Source organism: Oncorhynchus tshawytscha, unplaced genomic scaffold, assembly GCF_018296145.1.
Source record: "Oncorhynchus tshawytscha isolate Ot180627B unplaced genomic scaffold, Otsh_v2.0 Un_contig_3182_pilon_pilon, whole genome shotgun sequence".
Taxonomy (NCBI): Eukaryota; Metazoa; Chordata; class Actinopteri; order Salmoniformes; family Salmonidae; genus Oncorhynchus; species Oncorhynchus tshawytscha.
In genome coordinates this window covers 242,501-263,285 of record NW_024609620.1, presented here as the reverse complement: position 1 = coordinate 263,285, position 20,785 = coordinate 242,501, and the positions used below count along the sequence as shown (strand labels likewise).

Sequence of the window (20,785 nt, the reverse complement as noted above, 5' to 3'; positions counted from 1 at the left end):
TCAATTATCTATTGATCAATTCGTCAATCCCTCCCTCCCTCCCAACACCAAACCAACCAGCCAACCCACCAACCCAACCACCCACCCGCCAGCCAACAAACCAGACACCCACCAACCACCCAATATGCCAACCAGCCAGCTAACCAACCAACCAACCAACCAACCAACCAACCAACCAACCAATCAGCCAACCAATCAGCCAACCAACCAACCCACCCACCAACCAACCCGCCAACTCACCCATCCACCAAGCAACCAACCCACCAGCCAACCAACCAACCCACCCACCAACCAACCCGCCAACTCACCCATCCACCAAGCAACCAACCCACCAGCCAACCAATCAGCTAACCAGCCAACCAACCAACCCACCCAAAAACCAACCGCCCGCCCACCAACCCACCGTCAGACTATTCTTCCTCTTCTTTCCTCCTTTCCCTCCTCCACCTCCTCCTCCTCCTCTCTCCTCCCCGCTGTCTGAACAGAGGGCCTTGCCGTCCTGGTCTATGGGCCGTCTCATCAGCATGACTCTTGGTAGCACCCTGATGGACACAGAACAATTAACAGTACTTCAGTGTATTGTAAATAGAATCATTATATGTATATTATAGTATTGTATAGTATTGTATTGTTTTCTATAGTATTGTATATTATCATATTGTATAGTATTGTATAGTAGTGTATAGTAGTGTATAGTATAGTATTGCATTGTATAGTATTGTATTTTTTCTATAGTATTGTATAGTATCATGGTATAGTATTGTATAGTAGTGTATAGTAGTGTATAGTATATTAGTGCATTGTATAGTATTGTATAGGCATTGTATTGCATTGGCATTGTATTGTATAGTACTGTATTTCATTGTATAGTATTGTATTGTATTGCATTGCATTGCATAGTAGTAGTGTATATTATTGTATTATATTGGTATTGGTATTGGTATTGTATTCTATAGCATTGTATTGTATAGGTATTGAATTCTATAGTAATGCATTAAATAGTATTGGTATTGTAGTGTATTTTATTGTATAGTATTGTATTGTGTAGGTATTGTATTGTATAGTATTGTATTGTATAGGTAGTACACTGAAGAACAACAAACACAGAAAACAAAATAAATTAGAATCTACACTGATACAAAACACTAAGAACACCTTCCTAATATTGGGTTGGTCTAAGAGTTGGGCTGAGACTTGGTCTGAGAGTTGGGCTGAGAGTTGGGCTAAGAGTTGGGCTTAGAATTGGTCTAAGAGTTGGGAGTTGGGCTAAGTGTTGGGCTAAGTGTTGGGCTAAGAGATGGGAGTTGAGCTAAGAGTTGGTCTAACAGTTGATCTAACAATTGGTCTAAGAGTCGGGCTGTGAGTTGGTCTAAGAGCTGAGAGTTGAGCTGAGAGTTGGGTTAACAGTTGGTCTAAGAGTTGGGAGTTGAGCTGAGAGTTGAGTTAACAGTTGGTCTAACAGTTGGTCTAAGAGTTGAGCTAACAGTTGAGCTAACAGTTGGTCTAAGAGTTGAGATAACATTTGGTCTAACAGTTGGTCTAACAGTTGGTCTAACAGTTAGTCTAAGAGTTGAGCTAAGAGTTGGTCTAACAGTTGGTCTAAGAGTTGGTCTAACAGTTGGTCTAACAGTTGGTCTAAGAGTTGAGATAACAGTTGGTCTAACAGTTGATCGAACAGTTGGGAGTTGAGCTGAGAGTTGGTCTAAGAGTTGAGCTGACAGTTGAGCTACGCGTTGGTCTAAGAGTTGAGCTAATTCTCTCTCTTACCTGAGGAAGACGGACCTGACCCAGCCCGGCATGGTGTGGGTCATTGGTGTACGATAGTGTACGTTCAAGACGAACACGGTAATGACGATGGAGAGAGTGACGAAGATCATAGTGAAGAGGAGGTACTCCCCGATGAGGGGGATGACCAGGGAGGTGGACGGGATGGTCTCAGTGATCACCAGAAGGAACACAGTGAGGGAGAGGAGGACAGAGATACAGAGGGTCACCTGTTGGGTGGGTGAGAGGGAGGAGAGAGCGAGAGAGAGAGAGAGAGAGAGAGAGAGATAGAGATGAACGCTGTAAGAGGCCCAGCATGTGTTGTTTATTACCTAGGAGGAAGCAATTATTATTTAATTCCATTGCATGTACACCACACACACAATTCCACCAACACCATCATCACCCAGAACCAACGTTGGTTGATTTAGTCCGAGCATTCACACCAATCCCACTGAAGCTAACATTGTCCAATATTTCACATGGTGGCTCATTCTGAACACACAACAAATTGACTGCAGAGCCCGATTACAGAACTCATCCCTTATTTACTGGGTGCTAGGCAGATTAAAAAATAATAATAATATAACTATAATAATAATTATAAACTGGGTGGTTTGAGCCCTAATTTCTGATTGGCTGACAGCCGTGGTATATATATCACACCGTATACCACGGGTATGACAAAACATTTATTTTACTGCTCTAATTACATTGATAACCAGTTCATAATAGCAATAAGGCACCTCGGGGGTTTGTTGTATATGGCCAATATAGCACAGCCCTTAGCCGTGGTATATTGGCCATATACCACACCCCCTCGTGCCTTATTGATTGAATATAATATAATAAAACGAGTAGTTTTATATAATAATGTAACATATAACATATCTCATGTAGCAGACACTTTTATCGATAGCAACTTACAGTAGGTCATGTGAAGTAGGGTCTGCACACTCAGTTTCTCCGACACATGACCCTGTGTTGGTGGATTTGAGTGGGCGGACCCTACTTCATTACTATAGCAACATGCTTTAACATTATTACAGTGCCTATAGGAAGTATTCATCCCCCTTGGACTTTTTCCACATTTTGTTGTGTTTCAACCTGGAATTCAAACGCATTTCATTGAGATCTCCTTGTCACTGACTTTGACAGGAAGTTATTTTTTATTGTCAAAGTCAAAAGAGAATTCGACAAATATTAATGATTAATAAAAAATGAAAAACTGTTCAAATAAGTACAAAATGTGTAATTTTTTTAAGGACAATTTCTACAAGATCTTCATTTTATAATTTGTAGCAATTCATAATTTGTAATTAGTTTAATTTCTTTGACTGCAGAATGCTGGTTTGTTGTACTGGAGATAGATAATGGAAAATAGATTGTAACACAACAACATGACAACATACATGACCACAAAGATGTTCAACACAGTCAACACAACAAGATGTGGTAAAGTCCAAGGGGTGTGGACACTTCCTGCAGGCACCGTACCTTCTCTCCGCAGTCGGAGGGCAGGTAGAAGACCAGGACTGTTAAAAAAGAGATGAGGAGACAGGGGATGATGAGGTTGATGGTGTAGAAGAGAGGCAGGCGTCTGATGTAGAAGGAGTAGGTGATGTCTGGGTAGATCTCCTCGCAACAGTTGTACTTGATGTCGTGCTTGTAGCCCGGAGCATCGATGATCTCCCACTCGCCGCTCTCCCAGAAGTCTTTGAGGTTGACCTGAGGTAGGTGACACCGGGTTTATTGAGGGCTTGATTCTGAGTAGTTATTTCATAAACATGCATTCATCTTGGTATTCAGTAACTGAGATTTAGATTAAAAGACTTGAACACTGGACAAGACTGTAACTACCAATAGGATACCACAAAATTGGGGAGAAAAAGGGGTAAAAAAACAACAAAGATTTGAACACTACCCATAATTCCTTTATAGCTCCATACCACAAAATGCTGTATCAGAAAATGGATGTGCAAATATTTTTCTAACCTTTGACCCAATGAGCACCAGGTCGATCTTGGCCTTGTCGTAGGTCCAGGAGCCAAACTTCATGGAGCAGTTCTGGTAGTCAAAGGGGAAGTAGGTGATGTCCATGGGGCAGGAGGACTTAAAGATGGCAGGGGGAACCCAGGTGACTGTACCGTCAAACTTCAACAGAGCTTTGGTCTTATCTTCAACCAGGAAGTCTCCCACAGCACTGAAGTGGAGACAGAGGAAAGAGTTGTGTTGGAGAGCGAGGAAGAGGGAGATTTATATTATTTCACCTTTATTTAACCAGGTAGGCTAGTTGAGAACAAGTTCTCATTTACAACTGCGACCTGGCCAAGATAAAGCATAGCAGTGTGAACAGACAACAACACAGAGTTACACATGGAGTAAACAATAAACAAGTCAATAACACAGTAGAGAAAAAAAAGAAAGAGTCTATATACATTGTGTGCAAAAGGCATGAGGAGGTAGGCGAATAATTACAATTTAGCAGATTAACACTGGAGTGATAAATGATCAGATCGTCATGTGCAGGTAGAGATACTGGTGTGCAAAAGAGCAGAAAAGTAAATAAATAAAAACAGTATGGGGATGAGGTAGGTAAATTGGGTGGGCTATTTACCAATGCGCTATGTAGAGCTGCAGCGATCGGTTAGCTGCTCAGATAGCAGATGTTGGAAGTTGGTGAGGGAGATAAAAGTCTCCAACTTCAGAGATTTTTGCAATTCGTTCCAGTAACAGGCAGCAGAGAACTGGAACGAAAGGCGGCCAAATGAGGTGTTGGCTTTAGGGATGATCAGTGAGATACACCTGCTGGAGCGCGTGCTATGGGTGGGTGTTGCCATCGTGACCAGTGAACTGAGATAAGGCAGAGCTTTACCTAGCATGGACTTGTAGATGACCTGGAGCCAGTGGGTCTGGCAACGAATATGTAGCGAGGGCCAGCCGACTAGAGCATACAGGTCGCAGTGGTGGGTGGTATAAGGTGCTTTAGTAACAAAACGGATGGCGCTGTGATAAACTGCATCCAGTTTGCTGAGTAGAGTATTGGAAGCTATTTTGTAGATGACATCGCCGAAGTCAAGGATCGGTAGGATAGTCAGTTTTACTAGGGTAAGTTTGGCGGCGTGAGTGAAGGAGGCTTTGTTGCGAAATAGAAAGCCAACTCTAGATTTTATTTTAGATAGGAGATGTTTGATATGAGTCTGGAAGGAAAGTTTACAGTCTAGCCAGACACCTAGGTACTTATAGATGTCCACATATTCTAGGTCGGAACCATCCAGGGTGGTGATGCTAGTCGGGCGGGCGGGGGCAGGCAGCGAACGGTTGAAAAGCATGCATTTGGTTTTACTAAGGTTTAAGAGCAGTTGGAGGCCACGGAAGGAGTGTTGTACGGCATTGAAGCTCGTTTGGAGGTTTAGATAGCACAGTGTCCAAGGAAGGGCCAGAGTTATACAGAATGGTGTCGTCTGCGTAGAGGTGGATCAGGGAATCGCCCGCAGCAAGAGCAATTGATATATACAGAGAAAAGAGTCGGCCCGAGAATTGAACCCTGTGGCACCCCCATAGAGACTGGGGAAGGTGAGAGGATCAGAAAGAAAGAAACAAGGGAAGTGAGGAGGATATTGTTGTTACACTATGAGAAGAGCTTTCCTTTGTGATAAGGGCATTTTCATGTTATTATTTTGCATTGTATATTGGAATTGCAAAAAATTGCAAAATAAAATAATAAGGATATGAAATTCATCGAAAATTAAACCCATAGAAAATGGAAATAGCTTGTATAAATGTCTTTAAAATCTCTCTTCACAAACAGTTCAGTACCTACTTTAGTACTAGGTCCTGTGTGTCTCAGTTGATAAGAGCAACACCAAGTTTGTCGGTTCAATATCCACATTGATCTCATACACATACTAAAAATGCCTGCTCTCACAGAAAAAAATATCTGCTAAGTGACATGGCAAAATCACTTGTTATAAAACACGAAGTCACGACTCACTTGTTATACAGCACTATGTCAGGTTGTTATAGAGTACTATGTCAGGTTGTTATACAGCACTATGTCATGTTGTTATAGAGCACTATGTCATGTTGTTATACAGCACTATGCCAGGTTGTTATAGAGCACTATGTCAGGTTGTTATAGAGCACTATGTCATGTTGTTATAGAGCACTATGTCAGGTTGTTACAGAGTACTATGTCATGTTGTTATACAACACTATGCCAGGTTGTTAGAGAGCACTATGTCAGGTTGTTATAGAGCACTATGTCAGGTTGTTACAGAGCACTATGTCATGTTGTTATACAACACTATGCCAGGTTGTTAGAGAGCACTATGTCAGGTTGTTATAGAGCACTATGTCAGGTTGTTATAGAGCACTATGCCAGGTTGTTATAGAGCACTATGCACTATGTCTATGTTGTTATCGAGCACTATGCCAGGTTGTTAGAGAGCACTATGTCAGGTTGTTAGAGAGCACTATGTCATGTTGTTATAGAGTACTATGTTAGGTTGTTATAGAGTACAATGTCAGGTTGTTATAGAGTACAATGTCAGGTTGTTATAGAGCACTATGTAATGTTGTTATAGAGCACTATGTCAGGTTGTTATAGAGTACAATGTCAGGTTGTTATAGAGCACTGTGTCATGTTGTTATAGAGCACTATGTCAGGTTGTTAGAGAGCACTATGCCAGGTTGTTAGAGAGCACTATGTCATGTTGTTATAGAGCACTATGTCAGGTTGTTATAGAGTACAATGTCAGGTTGTTATAGAGCACTATGTTATGTTGTTATAGAGTACTATGTTAGGTTGTTATAGAGTACAATGTCAGGTTGTTATAGAGCACTATGTCATGTTGTTATAGAGTACTATGTTAGGTTGTTATAGAGTACAATGTCAGGTTGTTATAGAGTAATATGTCAGGTTGTTATAGAGCCCTATGTCATGTTGTTATAGAGTACTATGTCAGGTTGTTATAGAGCACTATGTCAGGTTGTTATAAAGCACTATGTCTGGACTCACTTGTTATAAAGCACTATGTCAGGTCTCCATATCTTGTTGGATGGAACTCTGATGAACTCAATCCCATCAAACTCTACTGGGGCCCAGCTTAGTTTGTAGTCGTTCCAGATCTGAAACACAAACACAGCATGAATGAGTGTATGTGTGTGTGTGTTAGGGAGTCACCTTAAGAAGAAAGGAAGATAGCAAGATACACACGCACAAATATGCACACACACACACACACACACACACACACACACACACACACACAGACATACACACAGAGAAACACACACACACACACACACACACACACACACACACACACACACATACACACATACACACAGACTTGATTACTTTATCAAACACACCCCCTCGTGGATTTTTCCGAATGATCTTGAACTGAAACTTAACCATATTTTGTATTAATTTCTTCCTTTAACCGCCTACAGTCTATTGATGCACCGGTGCGTCAATATAAATAATAGCTTTTAAAAAGTTCTTCATCAAAATCTGTTGGTTTAAGCAAGAGATATCCTTCTGATATATATATTAGAGATATTAGAGATATCGTCCTGATATAGACATTAGAGATATCCTTCTGATATATATATTAGAGATATTAGAGATATCGTCCTGATATAGACATTAGAGATATCCTTCTGATATATATATTAGAGATATTAGAGATATCGTCCTGATATAGACATTAGAGATATTGTCCTGATATAGACATTAGAGATATCGTCCTGATGTAGACATTAGTGATATCGTCCTGATATAGACATTAGAGATATCGTTCTGATATCGGGGCGGCAGGGTAGCCTAGTGGTTAGAGCGTTGGACTAGTAACCGGAAGGTTGCGAGTTCAAACCCCCGGGCTGACAAGGTACAAATCTGTCTTTCTGCCCCTGAACAGGCAGTTACCCCACTGTTCCCGTCATTGAAAATAAGAATTTGTTCTTAACTGACTTGCCTGGTTAAATAAAGGTAAAAAAGATAAAAAAATATAGACGTTAGAGATATCATTCTGATATAGATAGAGATATCCTTCTGATATAGATATTAGAGATATTGTTCTGATATAGACATTAGAGATATCGTTCTGATATAGATAGAGATATTGTTTTGATATAGATAGAGATATCCTTCTGATATAGATAGAGATATCATTCTGATATAGAGATATCCTTCTGATATAAATATTAGAAATATCCTTCTGATATATATATTAGAGATTTCCTTCTGATATAGATATTAGAGGTATCCTTCTGATATAGATATTAGAGATATCCTTCTGATATAGATATTAGAGATATCCTTCTGATATATATATTAGAGATTTCCTTCTGATATAGATATTAGAGACATCCTTCTGATAGAGATATTAGAGACATTCTTCTGATAGAGATATTAGAGATATCCTTCTGATAGAGATATTAGAGATATCGTTCTGATATAGATATTAGAGATATCATTCTGATAGAGATATTCGAGATATCCTTCTGATATAGATATTAGAGATATCATTCTGATAGAGATATTCGAGATATTTGTCTTTTTGCATTGGATCCACCGATGCTGCACTGTAGAGCTAGAGCGGTTTGTCAGACCATGAGACATCCCAAAAATCAGTCTTCTCACAAAGACGTCTGTCGCTTCCGAACGGTTTGACCTACAATCTATGAGTCTCTATGAAAGTCTCTATGGAAATAGACTCATTAACACTAACATGATATCCTCCGTTCTGGTCTAATGTCACGGGACTCATCTGAAGGTTACCTGTACCCCAAAAAAAGGTTAAATATGTGTGCAAAATAATATATATATATATATATATATATATATATATATAATATAAACATTTCCTGAGCGTTCTAATATCTCCTAGATTTAGGAAAGACACTTCAAAACCTTGTTTCTATAAGGATATATTTGTTGACGGTCTTTTAAAAACATTTCTGAATGTGTTATTCAACGTGTTTCTATAGACTTTAGTAATAAAAGCCAAATTCAATACTTTATCAAATATATATTTTATATCGCTAAAAAAGGTCCTAAAATTCCAAATCAAAAACTGAAATGATCCGTAGTATGACCATCTTAAAACAATTCCATGTGTTAGCTTAGACTTTTAAGAATTTACATCAAGTGTAGCCTACTGAATAGTATTCAATCACCATGAATGCCTTTGATTGGCTCTTCAATCAAATAACTACAGGTCTTACGGTATAAAAATGTTCTTCAAAGCTGCTTGCCTGGTAACACACACACACACACCCACACCCACACACAAGCAAACACACACACCCACACACAAGCAAACACACACACACACACACACACACACACACACACACACACACACACACACACACACACACACACACACACACACACACACACACACACACACACACACACACACACACACACACACACACAAGCAAACACACACACACACACACACAATTGATTATCTTATTAACATGTGGAAGTAAGCAGCTGTAATAATGGGGGGCATATTTCATTTCCTGTTTCATGCTATGCTTATGTTCACTTTTGTTACCTATGAGAGCGCTAATGTTTGTCAGCCATGTAACGTCATGCTAGGCTAGCTTTCCCATTTGGTTCCTATGAGAGCGCTAACATTTGTCAGACATGTAGCTTCATGCTAGGCTAGTTTCCCATTTGGTTCCTATGAGAGCGCTAACATTTGTCAGACATGTAGCTTCATGCTAGGCTAGCTTTCCCATTTGGTTCCTATGAGAGCGCTGAGGTTTGTCAGACATGTAGCTTCATGCTAGGCCAGCTTTCCCATTTGGTTCCTATGAGAGCGCTGAGGTTTGTCAGACATGTAGCTTCATGCTAGGCTAGCTTTCCCATTTGGTTCCTATGAGAGCGCTGAGGTTTGTCAGACATGTAGCTTCATGCTAGGCTAGCTTTCCCATTTGGTTCCTATGAGAGCGCTGAGGTTTGTCAGACATGTAGCTTCATGCTAGGCTAGCTTTCCCATTTGGTTCCTATGAGAGCGCTGAGGTTTGTTAGTCACGTCACGATCTGAAAGGGGATTGTGTTAATATGATGGATCTTTGAATACTAAACAAGCTTCTAAGCTTCAATTACTAAATTCACAGCTGCTATTGCAAAGATAAGCCACAAATGACGTGTGAATCAATGTTTCTTAAAATCTTTAGTTGTTAGGCACTATGTTAGTTTGACTTTCTCTTTCAACTCATAATATTATCATGAAAGAGACAGAAGTCATTTCACATTTCTACAATACATATTTATTTCAAATGAGTCCTGAGTAAATAATTGTGTACAGAGTATTAAAAACACCTTCCTAATAATGAGTTGCCCTCAGAAAAGCCTCAATTCATCTGGGCATGGACTCTACAAAATGTTGAAAGCGTTCCACAGGGATGCTGGCCCATGTTGACTCCAACGCTTCCCACAGTTGTGTCAAGTTGGCTGGATGTCCTTTGGGTGGTGGACCATTCTTGATACACACAGGAAATTGTTGAGTGTGAAAAACCCAGCAGAGTTGTAGTTCTTGACACACTCAAACTGGTGCACCTGGCACCTACTACCATACCCCATTCACACACTTAAATCTGTTGTCTTACCCATTCACCCTCTGAATGGCACACATACACAATCCATGTCTCAATTGTCTCAATGCTTAAACATCCTTCTTTAACCCGTCTCCTCCCCTTCATCTACACTGATTGAAGTAGATTTAACAAGTGACATCAATAAGGGAACATAGCTTTCACCTGGATTCACCTGGTCAGTTTGTCATGGAAAGAGCAGGTGTTCCTAATGTTTTGTACTCTCAGTGTATGTCTGACAGAGAGTTAAATATTGAAATGATGCCCGAATTGAAAACAAAAATGTACCATTTTGGACAGGTATACACAGTTTAAAGTGTTGACATGTGTGTACTGAAGTACTGGGAGTGTATGTTACTCTCTGTAAGAGCTTTAACATGCATGATTGACTGATGAGAGAGAGAGAGAGAGAGAGAGAGAGAGAGAGAGAGAGAGAGAGAGAGAGAGAGAGAGAGAGAGAGAGAGAGAGAGAGAGAGAGAGAGAGATTTATATTATAGTGTTTCGGCCAGTACCGGTATAGTCAAGGTTAGGATGGGTATATCACCCAGAGACAGATGGAAAGAGCTAGAGAAGGGAGAGAGGCTCTCTAGAGGTCAGTAGGTCATGTAGTTCCAGAGACGTCACCTAGCTATCTAGAGGTCAGTAGTTCCAGAGAAGTCACCTAGCTCTCTAGAGGTCAGTAGTTCATGTAGTTCCAGAGAAGTCACCTAGCTATCTAGAGGTCCGTAGTTCATGTAGGTCCAGAGAAGTCACCTGGCTATCTAGAGGTCAGTAGTTCCAGAGAAGTCACCTGGCTATCTAGAGGTCAGTAGTTCCAGAGAAGTCACCTAGCTCTCTAGAGGTCAGTAGTTCATGTAGTTCCAGAGAAGATCACCTAGCTCTCTAGAGGTCAGTAGTTCCAGAGAAGTCACCGAGCTCTCTAGAAGTCAGTAGTTCCAGAGAAGTCACCTAGCTCTCTAGAGGTCAGTAGTTCATGTAGTTCCAGAGAAGTCACCTAGCTATCTAGAGGTCAGTAGTTCATGTAGTTCCAGAGAAGATCACCTAGCTCTCTAGAGGTCAGTAGTTCCAGAGAAGTCACCGAGCTCTCTAGAAGTCAGTAGTTCCAGAGAAGTCACCTAGCTCTCTAGAGGTCAGTAGTTCATGTAGTTCCAGAGAAGTCACCTAGCTATCTAGAGGTCAGTAGTTCATGTAGGTCCAGAGAAGTCACCTGGCTATCTAGAGGTCAGTAGTTCCAGAGAAGTCACCTGGCTATCTAGAGGTCAGTAGTTCCAGAGAAGTCACCTGGCTATCTAGAGGTCAGTAGTTCCAGAGAAGGCACCTGGCTATCTAGAGGTCAGTAGTTCCAGAGAAGTCACCTAGCTCTCTAGAGGTCAGTAGTTCATGTAGTTCCAGAGAAGTCACCTAGCTCTCTAGAGGTCAGTAGTTCATGTAGTTCCAGAGAAGTCACCTGGCTATCTAGAGGTCAGTAGTTCATGACAGGGGGCCATAGATCCTCCAGAGGCTCTGTTCAGTGTAGCATGGCCACAGTGAAGCATATTGATTATGGACTGGATGAATGTCTCTACACATAGGGACACACTATCTCAAAGGCACACACACACACACACACACGCATGAACGCAGACACGTACACACACAGTGGAAGCAAGGGTCCTACATTCATATTGATGTTTGACATGAACAAAATCAGACGGCTCCCTCCCATCCCTGCCTCACCCCATCCCTGCCTCACCCCCTCCCTGCCTCACCCCATCCCTGCCTCACCCCATCCCTGCCTCACCCCATCCCTGCCTCACCCCCTCCCTGCCTCACCCCATCCCTGCCTCACCCCATCCCTGCCTCACCCCATCCCTGCCTCACCCCATCCTCTAATAGACCTCTGAGGGAACATATTAGTCATCAATAAGATCATTGTTGTGTGTGTGTGTGTGTGTGTGTGTGTGTGTGTGTGTGTGTGTGTGTGTGTACTTACGTGTCTCAGCCACAGATTTGTCTCCATGATCTGATTCACTTCATCCTACAGACAAGAAACAGACCATAGGTTAGCCTACGGCAGTGTGTGTGTGTTTGTGCAATGACTGTGTGTGTACTATTCCTATTTGTGCCATACACAGCCACCGCAGTCAGATAACCAGTCAAAACAGCGGGAGTAATCTTATTAAATGTCACCTCTAACTGAAAAACTCAGCTGCGTCCCTATTCCCTACATAGAGCACTTCATAACTACCTATTCCCTACATAGAGCACTTCATAACTACCTATTCCCTACATAGAGCACTTCATAACTACCTATTCCCTACATAGAGCACTTCATAACTACCTATTCCCTACATAGAGCACTTCATAACTACCTATTCCCTACATAGAGCACTTCATAACTACCTATTCCCTACATAGAGCACTTCATAACTACCTACTCCCTACATAGAGCACTTCATAACTACCTATTCCCCTCATAGAGCACTTCATAACTACCTATTCCCTACATAGAGCACTTCATAACTACCTATTCCCTATATAGTGCACTACTTAACTACCTATTCCCTACATAGAGCACTGCTTAACTACCTATTCCCTATATAGAGCACTACTTAACTACCTATTCCCTACATAGAGCACTTCATAACTACCTACTCCCTATATAGTGCACTACTTAACTGCCTACTCCCTATATAGTGCACTACTTAACTACCTATTCCCTATATAGTGAACTACTTAACTACCTATTCCCTATATAGTGCACTACTTAACTACCTATTCCCTATATAGTGAACTACTTAACTACCTATTCCCTATATAGTGCACTACTTAACTACCTATTCCCTATATAGTGCACTACTTAACTACCTACTCCCTATATAGTGCACCACTTAACTACCTATTCCCTATATAGTGCACTACTTAACTAAATATTCCCTATATATGGGTAGAATTAGAATTGTAACTGGGGTAGAATTAGAATTGTAACTGGGGTAGAATTAGAATTGTAACTGGGGTAGAATTAGAATTGTAACTGGGGTAGAATTAGAATTGTAACTGGGGTAGAATTAGAATTATAACTGGGGTAGAATTAGAATTGTAACTGGGGTAGAATTAGAATGGATTTGAGCCCCTATCTCTTATCCTTTCCCTCCCATTCATAAGGCTTGGTTTGACTGACATGATAGAATGACTACCAGGCTGTATCACAACCGGCCGTCATTGGGAGTCCCATACAGAGTCGTCCATGTTTGGCCGGTGTAGGCCGTCATTGGGAGTCCCATACAGCGTCGTCCATGTTTGGCCGGTGTAGGCCGTCATTGGGAGTCCCATACAGAGTCGTCCATGTTTGGCCGGTGTAGGCCGTCATTGGGAGTCCCATACAGCGTCGTCCATGTTTGGCCGGTGTAGGCCGTCATTGGGAGTCCCATACAGAGTCGTCCATGTTTGGTCGGTGTAGGCCGTCATTGGGAGTCCCATACAGCGTCGTCCATGTTTGGCCGGTGTAGGCCGTCATTGGGAGTCCCATACAGAGTCGTCCATGTTTGGCCGGTGTAGGCCGTCATTGGGAGTCCCATACAGAGTCGTCCATGTTTGGTCGGTGTAGGCCGTCATTGGGAGTCCCATACAGAGTCGTCCATGTTTGGCCGGTGTAGGCCGTCATTGGGAGTCCCATACAGAGTCGTCCATGTTTGGCCGGTGTAGGCCGTCATTGGGAGTCCCATACAGAGTCGTCCATGTTTGGCCGGTGTAGGCCGTCATTGGGAGTCCCATACAGCGTCGTCCATGTTTGGCCGGTGTAGGCCGTCATTGGGAGTCCCATACAGAGTCGTCCATGTTTGGTCGGTGTAGGCCGTCATTGGGAGTCCCATACAGCGTCGTCCATGTTTGGCCGGTGTAGGCCGTCATTGGGAGTCCCATACAGAGTCGTCCATGTTTGGTCGGTGTAGGCCGTCATTGGGAGTCCCATACAGCGTCGTCCATGTTTGGCCGGTGTAGGCCGTCATTGGGAGTCCCATACAGAGTCGTCCATGTTTGGCCGGTGTAGGCCGTCATTGGGAGTCCCATACAGAGTCGTCCATGTTTGGTCGGTGTAGGCCGTCATTGGGAGTCCCATACAGAGTCGTCCATGTTTGGCCGGTGTAGGCCGTCATTGGGAGTCCCATACAGAGTCGTCCATGTTTGGCCGGTGTAGGCCGTCATTGGGAGTCCCATACAGAGTCGTCCATGTTTGGCCGGTGTAGGCCGTCATTGGGAGTCCCATACAGAGTCGTCCATGTTTGGCCGGTGTAGGCCGTCATTGGGAGTCCCATACAGAGTCGTCCATGTTTGGCCGGTGTAGGCCGTCATTGGGAGTCCCATACAGAGTCGTCCATGTTTGGTCAGTGTAGGCCGTCATTGGGAGTCCCATACAGAGTCGTCCATGTTTGGCCGGTGTAGGCCGTCATTGGGAGTCCCATACAGAGTCGTCCATGTTTGGCCGGTGTAGGCCGTCATTGGGAGTCCCATACAGAGTCGTCCATGTTTGGCCGGTGTAGGCCGTCATTGGGAGTCCCATACAGCGTCGTCCATGTTTGGCCGGTGTAGGCCGTCATTGGGAGTCCCATACAGCGTCGTCCATGTTTGGCCGGTGTAGGCCGTCATTGGGAGTCCCATACAGCGTCGTCCAGGTTTGGCCGGTGTAGGCCGTCATTGGGAGTCCCATACAGCGTCGTCCATGTTTGGCCGGTGTAGGCCGTCATTGGGAGTCCCATACAGCGTCGTCCAGGTTTGGTCGGTGTAGGCCGTCATTGGGAGTCCCATACAGCGTCGTCCATGTTTGGCCGGTGTAGGCCGTCATTGGGAGTCCCATACAGCGTCGTCCAGGTTTGGCCGGTGTAGGCCGTCATTGGGAGTCCCATACAGAGTCGTCCATGTTTGGCCGGTGTAGGCCGTGATTGTAAACAACAATTTGTTCTGAACTGACTTGCCTAGTTAAATAACGGTTTCATTAAAAAAATGTAAATAACCGACTAACAGGCCTGAATGGCTGACAGCTGCAGTAGTAGTATTCAGGTGGAAGTCAATGACCCTGTTCCCCTCAACCCTTATTAATACACTGACTCATCTGACCTCACACACACACACACACACACACACACACACACACACACACACACACACACACACACACAGGCACACACACAGGCACACACACACACAGGCACACACACATATGGACCTAAGATCACCTGCTGACAGTGCTGATGTGTCACTCATTCCTAATCGTCATAGCAGTAAACTGCCCAAATGCATATTGGTCTTAATCCAAGCTTTACCCTGACAATAGGTTTATAACCTGATTGTTTCATTCACTTTGAACCATGCCTTTGTTATCTTCCCAAGGTGGAATTTTTCCTCTATTCTGTTCTTTACGTGAGAGAAATCTAATCTGACTAAAGCAGGGGCATTATTCACAGAGCAGATGAGTGCAGGTACACACACACACACACACACACCAACACACACCAACACACACACACACACACACACACACACACACACACACACACACACACACACACACACACACACACACACACACACACACACACACACACACACACACACACACACAGTCAGCTGAGTGGGCACTTTTAGTGAGATTAGATTCTGACCACATTACTCTCATTCATCAGAGAAAAGCTAATGGAATGTGGGTGTGTGTGTGTGTGTGTATTTGTGCACGGTACATGGTGTGTTTCTGTGTGTATGCTCAGGTACGTGTGTGCATTCACTCTTGTTTGTGTGTATTTGTGTGTGCATGCGTGCCTGTGTGTGTACATCTGTGTGTGTGTGTGACTTACCACTTTTACGAGCTGTGACATGGAAACCTCAAACTCCACGGTGACGGGGTCTGAGACGTTCTCCACCGGCCTGATAAACTGGTTGTACCTCCGGAACAGCCTCCTGAACAACCTGTCCTCCCCTTTAGAGGAGAAGCAGTCTGGAGGGAGGAGAGAGGGGGTAGGAAAGAAATGGAGGAGAGAGGGAGAGAAGGAGGGGGAGAGGAGAGGAGAGTGGGAGGGGAGGGGAGGGGAGAGGGAAAGGGGGGGTTGGAAAGAAATGGAGAAGGAGAGGGGGAGGGGTTGAAGAGAGAGAAAGAAAATCAAAAGAATCAGTATACAGACCCTTTTCCTGTTTCTATGTCTTGGTGTCACCTGCTGTTAAAACGGAAAAATTACAATTCACTTCACTCACTGTTGATCCTTTGATTGTATGTGGTCAAGTTTACCAACATAGCAGCTGAACCCAGAATCAGACTGTGTCACTAACAGAGACACAGAGAGAGGAATGTGAATGTTAACCTATTTAAAGATCTTACTCACATCGGCTACAGAGAGCATGATCACACAGTCATCCAGAACAGCTGGTGTTCTCATGCATGGTTCAGTGTTGCTCACTTCGAAACGAGCATGGAAGGAATTTGGCAGGCTCTCGCAACAGGGCAGCTCACGGCTTGGTTTCTCTTTTGCATCCGACGAGCATCAGAGCCGGCGTAGTAGTAGGATTCGATCTTAGTCCTGTATTGACATTTTCTCTGTTTGACGGCTCAGCGGAGGTTGTAGAGTGATTTCTTATAAGTGTCTGGATTAGTGTCAAGCTCCTTGAAAGCGGCAGCTCAGGCCTTTAGCTCAGTGTGGATGTTGCCTGTAATCCATGGTTTCTGGATGGGAAATGTACGTACGGTCACTGTGGGGATGACATCGATGCACTTATTAAATGTATTAATACATTTGATGACTGATGTGGTATTACTCCTCAACATGTTCCAGTCTGTGCTAGCGAAACAGTCCTGTAGCTTAGCAACCGTTCATCGGACCACTTCCTTCTTGAGCGCGTCACTGGAACTTCCTGTTTGAGTTTTTGCTTGTAAGCAGGAATCAGGAGGTTGGACTTATGGTTAGATTTGCCAAATGGAGAGTGAGTGAGAATTTTGTAAGCATCGCTGTGTGGAGTAAAGACGATCTAGAGTTTTGTAAGCATCGCTGTGTGGAGTAAAGACGATCTAGAGTTTTGTAAGCATCGCTGAGTGGAGTAAAGATGATCTAGAGTTTTGTAAGCATCGCTGTGTGGAGTAAAGATGATCTAGAGTTTTGTAAGCATCGCTGTGTGGAGTAAAGATGATCTAGAGTTTTGTAAGCATCGCTGAGTGGAGTAAAGATGATCTAGAGTTTTGTAAGCATCGCTGAGTGGAGTAAAGATGATCTAGAGTTTTGTAAGCATCGCTGAGTGGAGTAAAGATGATCTAGAGTTTTGTAAGCATCGCTGAGTGGAGTAAAGATGATCTAGAGTTTTGTAAGCATCGCTGAGTGGAGTAAAGATGATCTAGAGTTTTGTAAGCATCGCTGAGTGGAGTAAAGATGATCTAGAGTTTTGTAAGCATCGCTGTGTGGAGTAAAGATGATCTAGAGTTTTGTAAGCATCGCTGTGTGGAGTAAAGATGATCTAGAGTTTTGTAAGCATCGCTGAGTGGAGTAAAGATGATCTAGAGTTTTGTAAGCATCGCTGTGTGGAGTAAAGATGATCTAGAGTTTTGTAAGCATCGCTGTGTGGAGTAAAGATGATCTAGAGTTTTGTAAGCATCGCTGTGTGGAGTAAAGATGATCTAGAGTTTTGTAAGCATCGCTGTGTGGAGTAAAGACGATCTAGAGTTTTGTAAGCATCGCTGAGTGGAGTAAAGATGATCTAGAGTTTTGTAAGCATCGCTGTGTGGAGTAAAGATGATCTAGAGTTTTGTAAGCATCGCTGTGTGGAGTAAAGATGATCTAGAGTTTTGTAAGCATCGCTGTGTGGAGTAAAGATGAGAAGAACACACAAAATAGTCCATAAAACAGCAGCTATCCAATGCTGAGCCATCGTACACCAATATATGACATGGGTCTGTGACAGAGACAGAGGGCAGGATGGATTTAGAGAGAGAGACAGAGAGAAAAAGGCCGGACAGAGAGAGGGGGGAGAAGAGAGATTGAGAGAGAGATAGAGCGAGAGAGAGATAGACAGAGAGATCGAGAGAGAGATAGACAGAGACAGAGAGAGATAGACAGAGAGAGACAGAGAGAGAGAGAGAGAGAGAGCAGGGGGAGAGGGAAAGAGAGATCGAGAGATAGAGAGAGAGAGAGAGAGAGAGCGGGGTGTAGAGAGGGAAAGAGAGAGATCGAGAGAGGGGGTGGGGGTTTAGAGAGATTGAGAGATAGAGAGAGAGGGGGGTGGGGGGGAAAGAGAGATCGAGAGAGAGGTCTCTAAAGCTTTTAGCATGTTCCTCTGGATCTCAGCACCAATGTAACATGGGTTGCGGCAGACATTTTAAGAGTTCCAAACATGGACGTGGACAGTTCAAAGGTCATTGATAATAACCTCTCTCTCTCACTACCATCGTCAACGGCAGCTCAACAATTCCAGCTATACGGAAAATGGACTGGGCTACACACACACACAAGCACAGAAAGACACACACACACACACACACACACACACATGCACACACACACACACAAGCACACAGAAAGACACACACAGAAAGACACACACACACACACACACAGAAAGACACACACAAGCACAGAAAGACACACACAAGCACAGAAAGACACACACATGTCTTAAGAAGATGGCCCGCCAGTCTCTAACGTTCCTCTGGAGGGCCACACACACACACACACACACACAGAAAGACACGCACACAGAAAGACACACACATTTTTAAAGAAGATGGCCCGCCAGCCTCTAACATTCCTCTGGAGGGCTGCACACACACACACACACACACACACACACACACACACACACACACACACACACACACACACACACACACACACACACACACACACACACACACACACACTCATGGGGAGCAGTAGGGTTGAGAGACATGGAAGGGGAAACACTCCTAGACAGTACATCATGTTCTGTCCTCTTCTCAAGCCTCTAACTCTGTGTGTGTGTGTGTGTGTGTGTGTGTGTGTGTGTGCGTGTGTGTGTGTGTGTGTCTCTCTTTGTGTGTGTGTGTGTGTGTGTGCGTGTGTGTGTGTGTGTGTCTCTCTTTGTGTGTCTGTGTGTGTGTGTTTCCTGTCCTCTCCTCTATCCCTCAGTAACAGTCTGGTCATTCTCTACCAGACTGCAGCCATACTCACAGGAACAGGATCTATAGTACAGTTGTTCCAAAGTTCAAATGTCAAAGTGTTTAGGGTTAGGGGTCAGGAATGAACTCCAATTTATTAAGGGTTAGGTATAAACTCTGAGTGGTTAAGGTAAAGGTTGAGACTAAACTATCAAAAACAACTTTCTATCATTGGATTTGAACTTTGAACTTTTGGATGCAGTGGCAAATGCTTACAACCATTAACCATAAACACCGTCCACAATGCCCTAGCAATACCAACAATTATTTGCGCATAGAAGCAATTCAAATGTTTGTATTTTCAAATGTGAGCATTAATAAAATAAATGGATGTTGTAAACGAGAGAATTATACAAAAAGGTTTTTAGTTTTTACTAAAGAAAATGTGAGATCTTGGATTTCAAATCAGTAAATCAGTAATTTATTTAATCCACACTTAGCTTCACTCACACGGCTGTCCTTTAATATAAATATCAATAATATATATCTACTGTACACAGAGAGAGAGAGAGAGAGAGAGAGAGAGTAGTACAGGGGGAGAGAGAGAGAGGGGGGGACTTGGGTACTTGTACTTTAATATAAATATCTATAATATATATCTACTGTACAGAGAGAGAGAGAGAGAGAGAGAGGGGGGGGGACTTGTATATAAATATCTATAATATATATCTACTGTACAGAGAGAGAGAGAGAGAGAGAGGGGGGGGGTGGGGGACTTGTAAATATAAATATCTATAATATATATCTACTGTACAGAGAGAGAGAGAGAGAGAGAAAAGCCTTTAATTAAATATCTATAATATGATATCTGACTGTACAGAGGGAGAGTAGGAGAGAGAGAGAGAATATATATCTAGGTAGAGAGAGAGAGAGAGAGAGAGTAGGAGAGAGAGAGAGAGAGAGGGAGAGAGGGGGGGGGGACTTGTACTTAATATATCTAAATATCTATACAGAGATATAATATAAATATCTATAATATATATCTACTGTACAGAGAGAGAGAGAGAGAGAGAGAGAGGGGGGGGGACTTGTACTTTAATATAAATATCTATAATATATATCTACTGTACAGAGAGAGAGAGAGAGAGAGAGGGGGGGACTTGTACTTTAATATAAATATCTATAATATATATCTACTGTACAGAGAGAGAGAGAGAGAGAGAGGGGGGACTTGTACTTTAATATAAATATCTATAATATATATCTACTGTAGAGAGAGAGAATTGGGGGGACTTGTACTTTAATATAAATATCTATAA

General features: G+C 43.0%; 1 protein-coding gene across 3 annotated transcripts in view; it reads right to left on the bottom strand.

The window, feature by feature from the left end:
* Window positions 1-403: 403 nt before the first annotated feature.
* LOC112255867 (neuronal acetylcholine receptor subunit alpha-3-like) overlaps window positions 404-20,785 on the bottom strand; it is a gene marked incomplete at its 3' end in the record, with an annotated part of 36,556 nt that continues 16,174 nt past the window's right edge. For all 3 annotated transcript variants that reach the window (XM_042316381.1, XM_042316380.1, XM_042316379.1), the window contains 7 exon segments: window positions 404-542; window positions 1,768-1,994; window positions 3,262-3,492; window positions 3,760-3,967; window positions 6,785-6,894; window positions 12,357-12,401; window positions 16,210-16,349. In XM_042316381.1, coding sequence (XP_042172315.1) covers window positions 404-542; window positions 1,768-1,994; window positions 3,262-3,492; window positions 3,760-3,967; window positions 6,785-6,894; window positions 12,357-12,401; window positions 16,210-16,349 — 1,100 coding nt within the window.